This window comes from Dendropsophus ebraccatus, chromosome 9 (genome assembly GCF_027789765.1).
Source record: "Dendropsophus ebraccatus isolate aDenEbr1 chromosome 9, aDenEbr1.pat, whole genome shotgun sequence".
Classification (NCBI taxonomy): domain Eukaryota; kingdom Metazoa; phylum Chordata; class Amphibia; order Anura; family Hylidae; genus Dendropsophus; species Dendropsophus ebraccatus.
Window position 1 is genome coordinate 73,795,863 of NC_091462.1, and position 13,151 is coordinate 73,809,013.

Genomic DNA, 13,151 nt, shown 5'->3' on the forward strand with positions numbered 1-13,151 from the left:
AAAAGCAGCTATCTGAAGGTACAAGTGGTTTGGGGGGGTCAGATTGTGGGTACAGAATCGCTTTAAATACACCCAGTAGGGTGCTAAGAGAGGAGCTAAAAGGTCAAGATAAAGAAGAGGAGAGGAGGAGGAAAAGAAAACACCCCACAGTGGGGGTACCAACCAGAAAGAATAGGGGTTAGGGAAAGGGGGGAGAGGTGATGAGAGAAAGAAAAAGGGGGGGCTGGGATAATAAGCGCAGACGTTTAATAGAAATATCATGGGAAATCCTATACATAATATGTGGGAATATACATAGTCTAGTCCACCGACCCTGTGTAGTTCCCAAGACGAAGGGACCAATAATTCAGCCTGAGTCCTGGTTCCTCAGTAATGCTAGGTACTATGACATGTCTTTAAAAGACATCCATCCATACCAAGTTTTAGTAAACTTCCATTTACATCAGGTTGTTTACTTTTGAGACCCACAGAGAGACCAGTGGAGGAACAGTTACCCCCCTCCCCCCCCCCCCCCCCCAAAAAAAAAGAAAAATGCTCAAAATATGTTGTAGCTTTTGTCTACAGCTTAATGTCTACCCTTTCACAGATGGGATTCAAATACAGATGTAAGTACAGACTAAACAAAGATGCGTCCTATTTTAGGCTCCATTAACTATAAAGAGTATAGCAATAAACCAGTGAAAAATTTTGATTTTTAGCGTGCACAGATTGTGTCAGGCCATCCATTCTGTAAAGACAGCCTTATTACAAGGAACCCAAACATTCAACAGAGCCAACTTTCTCTTGCCTTAGTGCTAAAAAATTAACTCAGGGCATGTAGGATCCAGCTGCATTCTGTTCTACTTAAAGCAAATGTACCATCAGGTACGTTCGCTTTAGGTGTTTCACAAGAATAGAACAGCGCTGGCGCAGGGATTCTAATGGAGTTGGGGGTTTCATCATCGGATGTCATAAAAACACTTATAGCAGTGCAGAGTGAGCAGCCTGTAAACCGGCAGCGGAGGGAGGGTGGAACAGGTAAGGAAACAATACTGACATTTCCCACAGCATTTTATCTAGACAGCCCCTTTAAAGGGGTTTAACAAGTATGACAATGCAAGGGGTTGGACCCCCTGCGATCGAATACTTGTCACCTGTCCTGTGGATACAGGACAAAAATAACTTAGTAAAGCCCTAACATAATCCTATTCTCCTCCCACCAGTTTAATATCCTGGTTACAATGCCGTTCCAGCCTGCTGATTGTCTAAATGACAGCTACTGCTGTGTATACAGGAATTTATTGCCTTCTATGTATCTCACATTGAGCGCCTAATAGAGACGCAGAAGTAAAGTGTGTCCACATAGCCGTAGATGTAGATCTATTAATTATAGCTCAGGGGGAAAGAATAAGCCAACAGGCAGCATTGGGCTAGGGCTACATAGAAATTCAAATCATGACAGGTTGGGCAACCAGATACCACCTTGTTGCACCCTGCAAACAAACAGATGAATGATGACTACAATGAACAGTGGTGCTGCTGTAGTTTCTGTGTTTGCATTATGTTGCAGCCATGACAGTGGGCACCTGGGCATTTACATGATTTATTATATGCTAATCAACTTTTTGCATTGAGATATTTAAAACAGACCCAAATCCATACGTAGTTGTGTGGGTGCAAGTGACCAAGGGTGTAAAACGCCTGAAGTCTTACGTTTTTACTGCTTTACTGTTTCTTATGGCCTTTCAGCATTTCTCTCTGCTCCATCCTCGCTTCATTCCCAGCCTTGAGTCTGACTAGTAAAATGAAACCTTAAATATTACGGATTGCCAGAGGTCTTCCACCGCTTCCTACTCAAGATCTCTAAAGCTCTTGGCTCATACGAGGGTCACACCCCTAATCCTGGTCTATTTCAGACATATTTTCTTACCACACCCTAATTTCATGTTCTCCCCTTTCGCAGTGTCCACAGATTGCACTGAAGGGTGTGTGATATTGAATGACACAGAACAAGCCATTTTCTGACCTATTCTTTACTTTTCGGTCTTTACAGCTGGCATTCAAGAACCAATGTTCTGCCATTTCTTCTGCTAAAATTTGACCATTTCTGAGGACGCTGTAGACCTGCTGTTTTCCCCCTTTTCATAGTATGATGTCACATACTCCACACCCAAATGTTTTGACATGAACACACTGGTAGGGAATCCGGGAGGGGGATAGATGACAGAGTTTCATTTTTGGCACCATGGTGGCTTTTCTGTGCAGCTGTTGTTTTTATTATCCATGCACTTAGCTAGGTAGATGGAAGATGTGATGTTTTATTGACTATAGAACCATACATTATAATAGTGCCTGTAGTGGACTGTGCAGAGAACTGGCCAGCATCCATATTGTGATCTACACCATGACATTAACAAACAAACTAATGCATGAAGTGCTCTTCATGCTCACAACATAGGGAAGCATTCCAGCAGTAACAGGCCATGCCGTTGTAGGAATTCTTCCCAGACCTCTCATTTTTCACTGTTTTTGGATGCCTGACACATAATTCATTCATTCCATATTACTTGTACTGTATACTTATTGTTCATGCATCTCACTCTTCTGCCCAACCCACTACAACCCTGTTCCATCACTTATGTCCAGAAACTTTTCCACATAAAATGAGATAAAATGTTATACCCAAGGCTGTACAGCGCACACATCTGACCACACACTGGGGCTTTTATTTTTATTTAACAAAAAACAGCAGTAAATCAAGTTACAATAAATGATTATTTTACTTTGGTAACAGTCAGTCTCTCCACAATACGTTAGATGTGTGCGTGATGGGATGTGTCACATGAGCATAATACAGACACATAGATCCCTATAATGGAATCGGTTCGTTATCAGACCTATGGTTGGACCAGTTCTTGTTACCCCAAAGAATACACAGCATAGCTATTGTATTACACTCGTCCAATACTGTTTAACCCTGCTGTTCTGTTCGGTTCTATTATACACATATAATGTTCCGAAAGAAAAAACAAAAGACGTGTACTATAATGGTAACATCGGCACACCACAATGTACGATATATAAAAGTACTTTATTAAATCAGGTACAAAGATACAAATGAAAAATCCCCATTAAAACCATTTAAAATCCCCAAAAAACTCCAGGGAGAGCATAAGATCCAATGCTATCCAAGGTGGCAACCCCATATACAATACATACAGTATCCCTGTCTAGTTCAAAGATACAACAATGCGTACAGTAGAGATACAGCAAAAAGATGTAGGTATATATAAAGTATAAGAAAAACCACCATAGCACAACAATACATATAAGATATACAACAAAAGTATGATAGAAATGAGAGATGCTAAAGAGTTTAAATAATGATAGCTATAAAAGAAAATGACCAAGGCTGTATATCACCATATTAGGGAGACAGGGATAAGCTGGGGTGCCAAAGGGCTCTGTGGTCGGCACCCCAGCTTATCCCTGTCTCCCTAATATGGTGATGCGGGGGACCTCACCGGTAATGACACGCTGCAGCGTGTCATTAACCCCTTAAACGCCGCAGCGTTTAAGTGTAAGTGACAGGGGGATTCCCCTGTCACTTACCGATCGGGACTCCCGCAGTGTGACTGCGGGGGTCCCGATCGTTGAAGCGGACTGCCGGAGGTCTCTTACCTTCCTCCGTGCGGTCCGATCGGCGATCTGCTGCACTAAGCCTGCACAGGCAGGCTCAATGAGCAGAGCGCCGATAACACTGATCAATGCTATGGCATAGCAATGATCAGTGTATAAATCCAAGTACTGTATGTAAAAGTCCCCCAAAGGGACTTCAAATGTGTAAAAAAAAAAAAAGTTCAAAACACTATTACACTACCCCAAAACCCCTCCCCAAATAAAAGTCTAAATCACCCCCCTTTCCCATTATATAAATAAAACATATAAAAATAAATAAATAGATAAACATATAATATAACGTAGCGTGCGTAATTGTCCGATCTATTAAAATATAACAAGCGTCATTGTGACCGGTGAACGGCGTACACGAAAAAAGGGGGAAAAGTGCGCAGATTACCGATTTTATGTTACATTATATATTAAAAAAAATCAATAAAAAGTGATCAAAACGTCCGATCTTCACAAATATGGTATTAATAAAAACTAGAGATCATGACGGAAAAAATGACACCCCATACAGCCCCGTAGGTGAAAAAATGAAACTGTTATAAGCGTCACAATAGGCCCATTTTATTAATATTTAATTGCCAAAAAAAAGGATTTCATAAAAAAATACATATATAACATTAGAGAATCTGTGTAACCTGCATATGGTTGTGTTCGGACTGACCTATAGAATAATAGTGTCATGTCGCTGTTACCATATAGTGCATTACGTAGACACAGAAACCCCCCAAATGTTACCATATTGCATTCTTATTTACGATTTCACCTATTTATATCTTCATAAATAATATATTTGGAATTCCATCATACATGTTATGGTAAAATAAATGACGCCATTACACAGTACAACTATTCCTGTAAAAAACAAGCACTTACATGGCTTGTAGATAGAAAACTGAGAGTGCTAGAGCTCTTAGAAGGGGAGGAGGGAAAAACGAAAACACTAAGATCAAAATTTGCGCGGTCCACTGGGTCATTTTGGGCCTGGTCCTCAAAGGGTTAAAGTCTGGCTTTTTAACTAATTTAAGTGTTTTATTTGAATTTCTTTTGCATTAGCAGGCTGGGTTCACACTACGTATATTTCAGTCAGTATTGTGGTCCTCATATTGCAACCAAAACCAGGAGTGGATTAAAAACACAGAAAGGCTCTGTTCCACAATGTTCAAATGGAGTGGATGGCCGCCATATAACAGTAAATAACGGCCATTATTTCAATACAACAGCCGTTGTTTTAAAATAACAGCAAATATTTGCCATTAAATGGCGGCCATCCACTCAATTTCAACATTGTGTGAACAGATCCTTTCTGTGTTTTTAATCCACTCCTGGTTTTGGTTGCAATATGAGGACCACAATACTGACTGAAATATACGTAGTGTGAACATAGCCTTATACTGTATGTGAACATGGTTGTTTATAAACAAATTAAAAATGAAATCAAAAACTTAATTTTTATTTTTTTGTGTCAAAAAATGTTACATGGCCTTATTTGCGAAAAAAATTTGGGTCCATTTCACGCCATAACACAAATGCATTGTGTGCCAACACATCAAGAATGTTATAAAAAGCAACCATTGGCCACCGATTACTTTTGCGTTTACAGGTGTAAGTGCCTAGAGAGTTGATGTAGAGTATCACCTGACCCTTTTGTGGCATTGTAATGTACAATCCTGTCTGGCTTTCTGTCATCTCAGTTACTGATTGCATTATCATGGTGCACTGTGCTCATCAGAACGTAAGAAACTACTGTTGTAAAATAAAACGTAGAACTATAAACATCTCTTACTGAGGATAGCTTGCCTCAGTTCAGGATTCTTTTTTCTAACAGGACCCAGCATGGTAATTTTTCTTTTTCCCCAGTTGGTGTGATGTGAAAAAATTGTCAGATGTAACATCCTTTGAGCCCATGTGTCAAATCCAAAACTACTCGCATACCTTGATTTTTTCAGCTCTTTCTCCAAGGTTTTTTCCTAGGTATACCCGAGCGTTTACAGTGTATGAACTTATTCCATATTATTATTAGTCCATATTTTGATGCCATAGTTTGCAGGCTTACTTGGAATATACTGTCTGAATGGACACCTACCTCTGAATGACACCAGTTGTTCATCTACAGTCACATTTTCACCAGCATTATATAAAATGTATGTGTATGTGTAACTCAGCATGGACCAAAAGGACCTAAATAAACTGATAAATAGTAGTAGATGAACTATATAGACCAAAATGAGATTATAACTGCTTTATTTTTTTCAAAAAATGGCTTAGATTAGTTTAAAAGGCTATCGGTCATTTTTGACCTAACAGTACAAGAGTAAAAAAAGACGTGGAACAAAAAGTAAACAAAAAATAAATAAATAAAAACTGCTATTAGTAAGAACCCCTCAAATGAGGAAAAGTCAATGAACCACAAATATCAGAACCACATAATGAATATTTCAAAAAATATCAAATTTCAAATTCGGTCATTTTTGACCAAACAGAACAGCAGGGTTAAAATCTTGATGCATTGAGTTTTCTATCAGAAGAAGCACAGAATTTCAAGGTGGGTGTGTCATGAAATACTGTTTAAGGCCCGGTTCACATGTCACAGAATGGCCGGTGTCAGTGAAGTTTATACCGGCCAGGATAAACTTCAATTCTACTGAACCGCGATGCGGGCGCATGAGCCTGAAAGTCTCGGCATTTGGTAACCAGTGACTTCTGAGCTTGGACAGATTCCAGCTGTGCACACCTCTAGTAAGGAGCTCTTTAGGGGATTTTGTAGTATACTACTGCCATTAGCAGAGTGGATGGTGGCAGCAATCACCTCATTGTACAGAGGCTGCCACACTGTCCTATAGTGTCGTGTAGCCCCCCCCCTGGGTATCGGTCCCAATGTCACCCCTTACTGCTGCCACTCAACAGAGGTTGAGAAGTACAGAAAAAAGTATACATTTATATTAATGAAGCTATATTACAAAGTAATATAACTGTATTAAAGCAATGTATTAATAAAATGTTAAAAGCCTCCGCCATACCCCTTTAAATATTTTTTTTTCCATTCAGTCATTATGATTTGAATTATACTTACATGAAGTAGAGGAGACTGCTGGGGACTTGTGCACCAACAGGGATTGAACTGACTAGTATGCTTTAATAATAATTATCCTTTAAGGCCCTGTTTACATGGGACGATTATTGGCAATGAGTGTTCCTAGAAAAGCGGATTCAGCAGATAAACGGCCAGTGTAAAAATGCCAGCAATCAGCTAATGAGCAGGAAAACGCCTACTCTTGGGCTGATCACATCTTTTGACTGGCAGTAAAGTTTATTGTTATCGGCTGCACATATCTCTGTAAATAGTGGATGTGTGGCTAATAACAATAAATGTTAATGGCCGGCCGTGCTATTAATCGACTGCAAATGAGTGCCAATTACATTTGCAGCTGCAGACAGATGAAAATTGCTCCATGAAAAGAGCACTAAGACTTTCTTGTCTCTGCTATTGTGAACAGAAACATAATAAAAGACTTTTTAAGCATAAAAGCTAGCATGCATAGAATGATGACAAGTCATGTCAAGGCAGATAAGGGAGAGACATGGGAGTTTGGTTCCTATTTAATCGCAGGTTAGTCTTATCTTGTTCTTTGTTTTAAGCTGAATACAACAGGCATTTACACCCCTTAAGAGGAGAGACAAATTTAGTTTTTGCATATTTGATTTTGAGGTAGAGTGAGGTAGAGGGGACCTCTGTGCAGAGAGAATTGGTGTGTGTATATATATATGTATAAATATTTATACACACACACACACACCACACATGTATTCCACACGTTGGCAGCAAGCAGCCCGTTCGGGTAGCCCATTGAGGATAGCAGCGGTCTGCTGTCGCCATGGAGCTACGGCAGCATATCGCCGCTATCCTGGTCGTTTGTCTTTCAACATGTTGAAAGATAAACGACAGCAACTATCAGCCGACAACGATCATGTCAGCTGATCGTTGTCCTCTATTACACAAGACGATTATCGGCCGAATACGGGCCCCTCTACAGCTGAATCGGCTTATGAACACTCAGTGATGCAATGCCAGTACCAATGTCTTGGCATTATTATGTTATTCTTGAGTTTTTCTGTATCAAACTTCAGTTTACATACTGCACTTTATTTTGGGAGATATTTTAGATGTTGTACATAATATTCCGTGAGCTCCAATAATGTTGACCACAACACTAGGTGAAATATAGTCAAACAATATGCATTTTTTCAGTGCTTTAATAAATAAAATATGTACAAAAGTAAAACATTAGCAGCATTTTGCAAATCTGTCAAGGAAAGACAGACTGAAAGATAGAAATAACTGGATCCTCATGGTTGGTCACTACTAGTACACTCCGGAATTTATCAAACAGCATTAATAGCTGCGATCTGCGCATGTTTTCATTGTACATAATCTCTTCAAGATGATGTCGACCTCGGAAATAGTGCAAAAGCCTAAGAGGAAAGAGAGAGGTACTGTATGAATACATGCATCATCTGAATACTAAATTATTCATTGCCTGGCTCGAGAGCCATTGCCCTAAGGCCAGGTGTGGGCCACATGACAAAACTGAAATGTTTTTTGAAGGCCAGACCAATATATTTAACTCGGTTCTTGTGGGAACAGTGGTACGTAGAGACGGCCGTGAAGCAGGAGTGTTTTTTTTTCCCAACCTTTTCCACCTCGGGACACCCCTACACATAATGGTCTACAAAATACAAAAAACTTCCAGTGACTCAAAGGTGACATCTTCTTTGATCTCAGGCGTCACTTTCCTTTTTCCTCTCTATCCGGCATAGGCCTCCATGATGATTTCTTCCAGCTGCAAATCATCTATTCAGAACCAGCCAGACAAACATCTTAGGCTCCGCACTTTTCCTTCAATTTCCTTCCCTTTTCTCACCTATAGAGTCCCATACAGTAGTAATTCTTCATGCACAGTAAGGTTAGTAGGTATGTGGGTTGTCTCATAGTAGGTATGTAGGATCCCCCATATAGTAATAATGTCCCCTGCTGTGCATCCCATATAGTAATAATGTCACCTGCTGTGCCCCCTTTATAGTAATAATTCCCCCTGCTGTTCCCTCCATTTAGTAATAATGCCCCCTACATAGTAAAAAATGTGTCTTGCTGTGCCCCCATATAGTAATAATGTTCCCCTGCAGTGCCCCCATATAGTAATAATTCCCCCTGCTATGAACCCTCACCCATAGTAATAATGTCCCCTACCAAGATAATAATAATGACTCCTACGCCCATAGATAAAATGATGCCCCCATCCCCCATAGTAACATTGCCCCTGTTATGTACCCCCAACCATAGTAATATTGCCCCTGTTGTTTACAGACCCCCCCCACCCATAGTAATAATGCCCCCTGCTGTATATAGCCCCCTACCCATAGTAATAATGCCCCCTGCTATGCACCACCTATAGAAATAATGACCCTGTTGTGAACAGACCCCCACTCACCCATAGTAATAATGCCCCTGCTATGCACCCCGCATGCATAATAAATGCCCCCTGTTGAGTACAGCTCCCTACCCAAAGTAATATTGCCACCTGCTGTGTACAGCTGCCCCACCCAAAGTAAAAATGCCCCTTGTTGTATACTCCCCCCCCCCATCCATAGTAATAATGCACCCTGCTGTATACAACTCCCCCCTCCCCCCATTGTGCTCCAGCATTTAAAGAAAAAAAATCATACTCACCTATTCTAGGAATGCAGCAGGTATCCTCATGTTCTGGTTCCAGTTTATGAGCTGTGGGGATAGATCCTCCAGCAGTCGCAATGATATCATATCATTGCGCCTGCTGGAGAGATCACATCCCGGCTTCTCATAAGCTAAAGGCACAAAGTTCCTACAGCCTATAACAATGAATATAACAGTCTAGAATCAGGAGTAAGAACGGCACATCAGCCAAGCCCGGTGTTCGTAAATACAAAGTCTTTAGTATGCAGGAAAACTCGGCACTCCGAGTGATGAGTTTTCCTGCATACTAATGAATAGAACAGTATGACGCTGACAGGTCCTACTGCTCTATTCTGTTTCTTTTGTTCAGCCCGCTCACTCTGTAGTGAGCGGGCTTAACATTACAGCGGCGTGGAATCCCTAGAAGCTGCGCGGCAGGATGCTGAAAGGGGGATGCGGGCCGGTAAAAATTAGTTAGCAGGCCGGATGTGGCCCGCAGGCTGCACAATACCCAGGTCTGCCCTAGGCTGTAATAATTTGTCATAAAATTTTCATAATATTGAAAGGGTCTATCGGATTAGATTATCAGGGCGGCAACCATTGCATACACAAAGTGATAGGATGGCAGTAAATGGAATGTATCACCTAGCTTTTATTTTACCAATTAGAGCAGGGGTGGGGAACCTCCGGCCCGCGGGCCGCATCCGGCCCCTGAGACCTCCCGATGCGGCCCGCGGCCCGCAGCTCCCCTGTGATGCTCGCCGCTCTGCTGGGGAAGAAGCCGGCATACACCGCATCCTCCGGTGTCTGTGACAGCTGGCGGACACCGGAGGATGCTGTCTGTGCCGGCTTCTTCCCCAGCAGAGCGGCGCGTGTCTTTAGTCTCTTGCGGGCCGCGCGCGATGACGTCATTTCATCGCGCGCCGCCTGCAGGAGAAGACCGGCACAGAGGACCTGGGAGAGAAGAGGACCTGGACTGCGTGGGAGCGGAGGTAAGGTGAGTGGGATGTTTATTTTTTTATTTGGGGGTTAACTAGGATCCCAGGGACATGATTGATGGGGGGGGGGACAACTAGGCTACCAGGGACATGACTGATGGGGGGGACAACTAGGCTACCAGGGACAAGACTGATGGGGGGGACAACAAGGCTACCAGGGACATGACTGATGGGGGGGACAACTAGGCTACCAGAGACATGACTGATGGGGGGGGGGAATAACTAGGCTACCAGGGACATGCCTGATGGGGGTTAACTAGGCTACCAGGGACATGACTTGGGGGTTAACTAGGCTACCAGGGACATGACTGATGGGGGGATAACTAGGCCACCAGGGACATGACTGATGGGGGAGACAACTAGGCTACCAGAGACATGACTGATGGGGGGGGAATAACTAGGCTACCAGGGACATGACTGATGGGGGGGGGGGGAATAACTAGGCTACCAGGGACATGACTGATGGGGGGGGACAACTAGGCTACCAGGGACATGACTGATGGGGGGGACAACTAGGCTACCAGAGACATGACTGATGGGGGGGGGGAATAACTAGGCTACCAGGGACATGCCTGATGGGGGTTAACTAGGCTACCAGGGACATGACTTGGGGGTTAACTAGACTACAAGGGACATGACTGATGGGGGGGGACAACTAGGCTACCAGGGACATGACTGATGGGGGGGACAACTAGGCTACCAGAGACATGACTGATGGGGGGGGAATAACTAGGCTACAAGGGACATGCCTGATGGGGGTTAACTAGGCTACCAGGGACATGACTTGGGGGTTAACTAGACTACAAGGGGCATCACTGGGGGTTAACTACAATAGCAGGGGCACTAGGGGAACAATACTATGCCTTGTCCTGGGTGCTGCAAACCCCCGCTACTAACTGCCGCGCACGGTATGCGGCCCTCGAATGATTTTATTAATGCCCGACCGGCCCTCGACATGGAAAAGGTTCCCCACCCCTGAATTAGAGCCAGATACTGAAACATGTTTTTTTTCCAATCAGATTCTACTTTCTGATTGTCATTTTTCTTTTTATTTTATTATTTTACATCAGTATAAAGGGCATTCGCTGCAAGCCCCATATACACAGGAGCTGTCCCTCTTTCCATAGTATTAAGGAGCTGTCCCATGAAAGGGAAAAAGTTTCTGGGTGTACCTACTGTTGTGACCATACATTGATGTCACCTCTCACTGTAATCATGCCTGTGATGATAAGGAGGACACTACTGACAAGTACCAAACAGAAGGCCTCGGTTTAGTTTTAGGCCTAGTGGCCAGAATGAAAGGTGCGAAATGTTAAAATATAACATTAATCACCATTAATTTTTTAAAAATGTGTAAGTAAATATCTTTTATTACTTGAAAACAATACATAGCCAAGCCACTGACCTCTTACTTCTGTTTAGCCAAAATGAGCTATACGGAACTGCCAGTCATGTAGAATTGCTTTGCCTGTTTCTAAAGACTTCCTATCCTGGCATCCTTCATGTAGTAATATGGCCCTTACACATTACCCAGCTTTCCTGTAACACGTATGACTTAAGGCCCTATTACACTGAACGATTATCGGCCTAACCTGGCCGATTACCGACCATTCAAACCGAAAAAAACGGTAATCATACAATTTGAAAGGCAACGATCAGCCGACATGCACTGCTCCCCGCTTGCTGTCTGTGCATGTAATAGTACAGTGTGATGAGCGGGGAACGAGGGGGAAGCGAGCACTGAGTTGACAGGTCGGACCTTGCTTACCTGGTGCATCGGCCAGTGTAATATGGCTTAAAGAAGTGACTGAAATAAATGGGACAGCTGATAACAGGAGACAATAGATTCTTCCGCACAGCAAACGTAGATATACCTGGAGGTTGAGTCATTTTAATTCTAATGCAACCATTTCTCGGCTCATTGGTTAGAAAACGGAAGTATTGCTTCCGATTGCCTATCACACACTGGACTATAACCCAATTGGCTAACTATGGCAAAACTATGCGGCTCTCATTCACACTCGCTTTTAAAGTGTGACCCTCCCTGAGTCTTGTGCAGCTGCAAACACTCTTGTGCGCTTACTACAGCACTTCCAGCAGCCAAACCATTGTACTCTCATAATTGCTGGGTGGAAACATTGTTGTGGGAAAAGTAATATCTGCTTTGCTTTTCCTCTCGGATCATCTGCCAGCGCTCGTCCTCTGGGGAATACGCTTGTTTAAATAATAAACAAATTGAGGATTTTAGTTTATGGGATTTTCCATAGCCTTAGGATAGAACAGATGTTTAATACAACTGACAGAACACAGTTATATCCTGCAGCTAAAAATATCCAGACAGTTAAAATTTATTTTCCCTGTAAACTCCACATTGCTGGTATAATACTAGTACACCCAATATGTTCACTGATACGTAAAGGCTTCTGGTGGAGAATACACCTGAACAAGCCTGTAAGTAAAGCTCATTGGTTTAGCTCTGGTGATTCCATGTCACCATTCCATGTCATCTAACCGAAAACACGTTCTCCTATTCTATAAAGAGAAACTGTCATGTTGAATCTGCTACCTGAGCTCCAGGCAGTATGTTTTAGAGCAGGAGATACAGTTTTGTGACAAAAGTTTCAGCAGAGATTATACTCCCTTCATATTTCCCATACACCCCTCCCCCCAATCTGATTGTGGGTGCAGAACACAAAAAGCAGAAGTCCCATAAATCCTAAAAATTACAGGAAGGCAGGGGTGTGTGGCAACATATAAAAGAGGGTATACTTACCCAT

General features: G+C 42.5%; 1 protein-coding gene across 4 annotated transcripts in view; it reads right to left on the bottom strand.

The window, feature by feature from the left end:
- Positions 1 to 7,883: 7,883 nt before the first annotated feature.
- The window catches only part of NPRL3 (NPR3 like, GATOR1 complex subunit), a 38,692-nt gene continuing 33,424 nt past the window's right edge, over positions 7,884 to 13,151 (bottom strand). For 3 of the 4 annotated variants that reach the window (XM_069983647.1, XM_069983645.1, XM_069983648.1), the window contains one exon: positions 7,884 to 8,139. In XM_069983647.1, coding sequence (XP_069839748.1) covers positions 7,974 to 8,139 — 166 coding nt within the window. In that variant the 3' untranslated portion in view covers positions 7,884 to 7,973. The remainder of the gene's footprint in view (positions 8,140 to 13,151) is intronic. The other variant, XM_069983649.1, reaches the window with a different exon arrangement.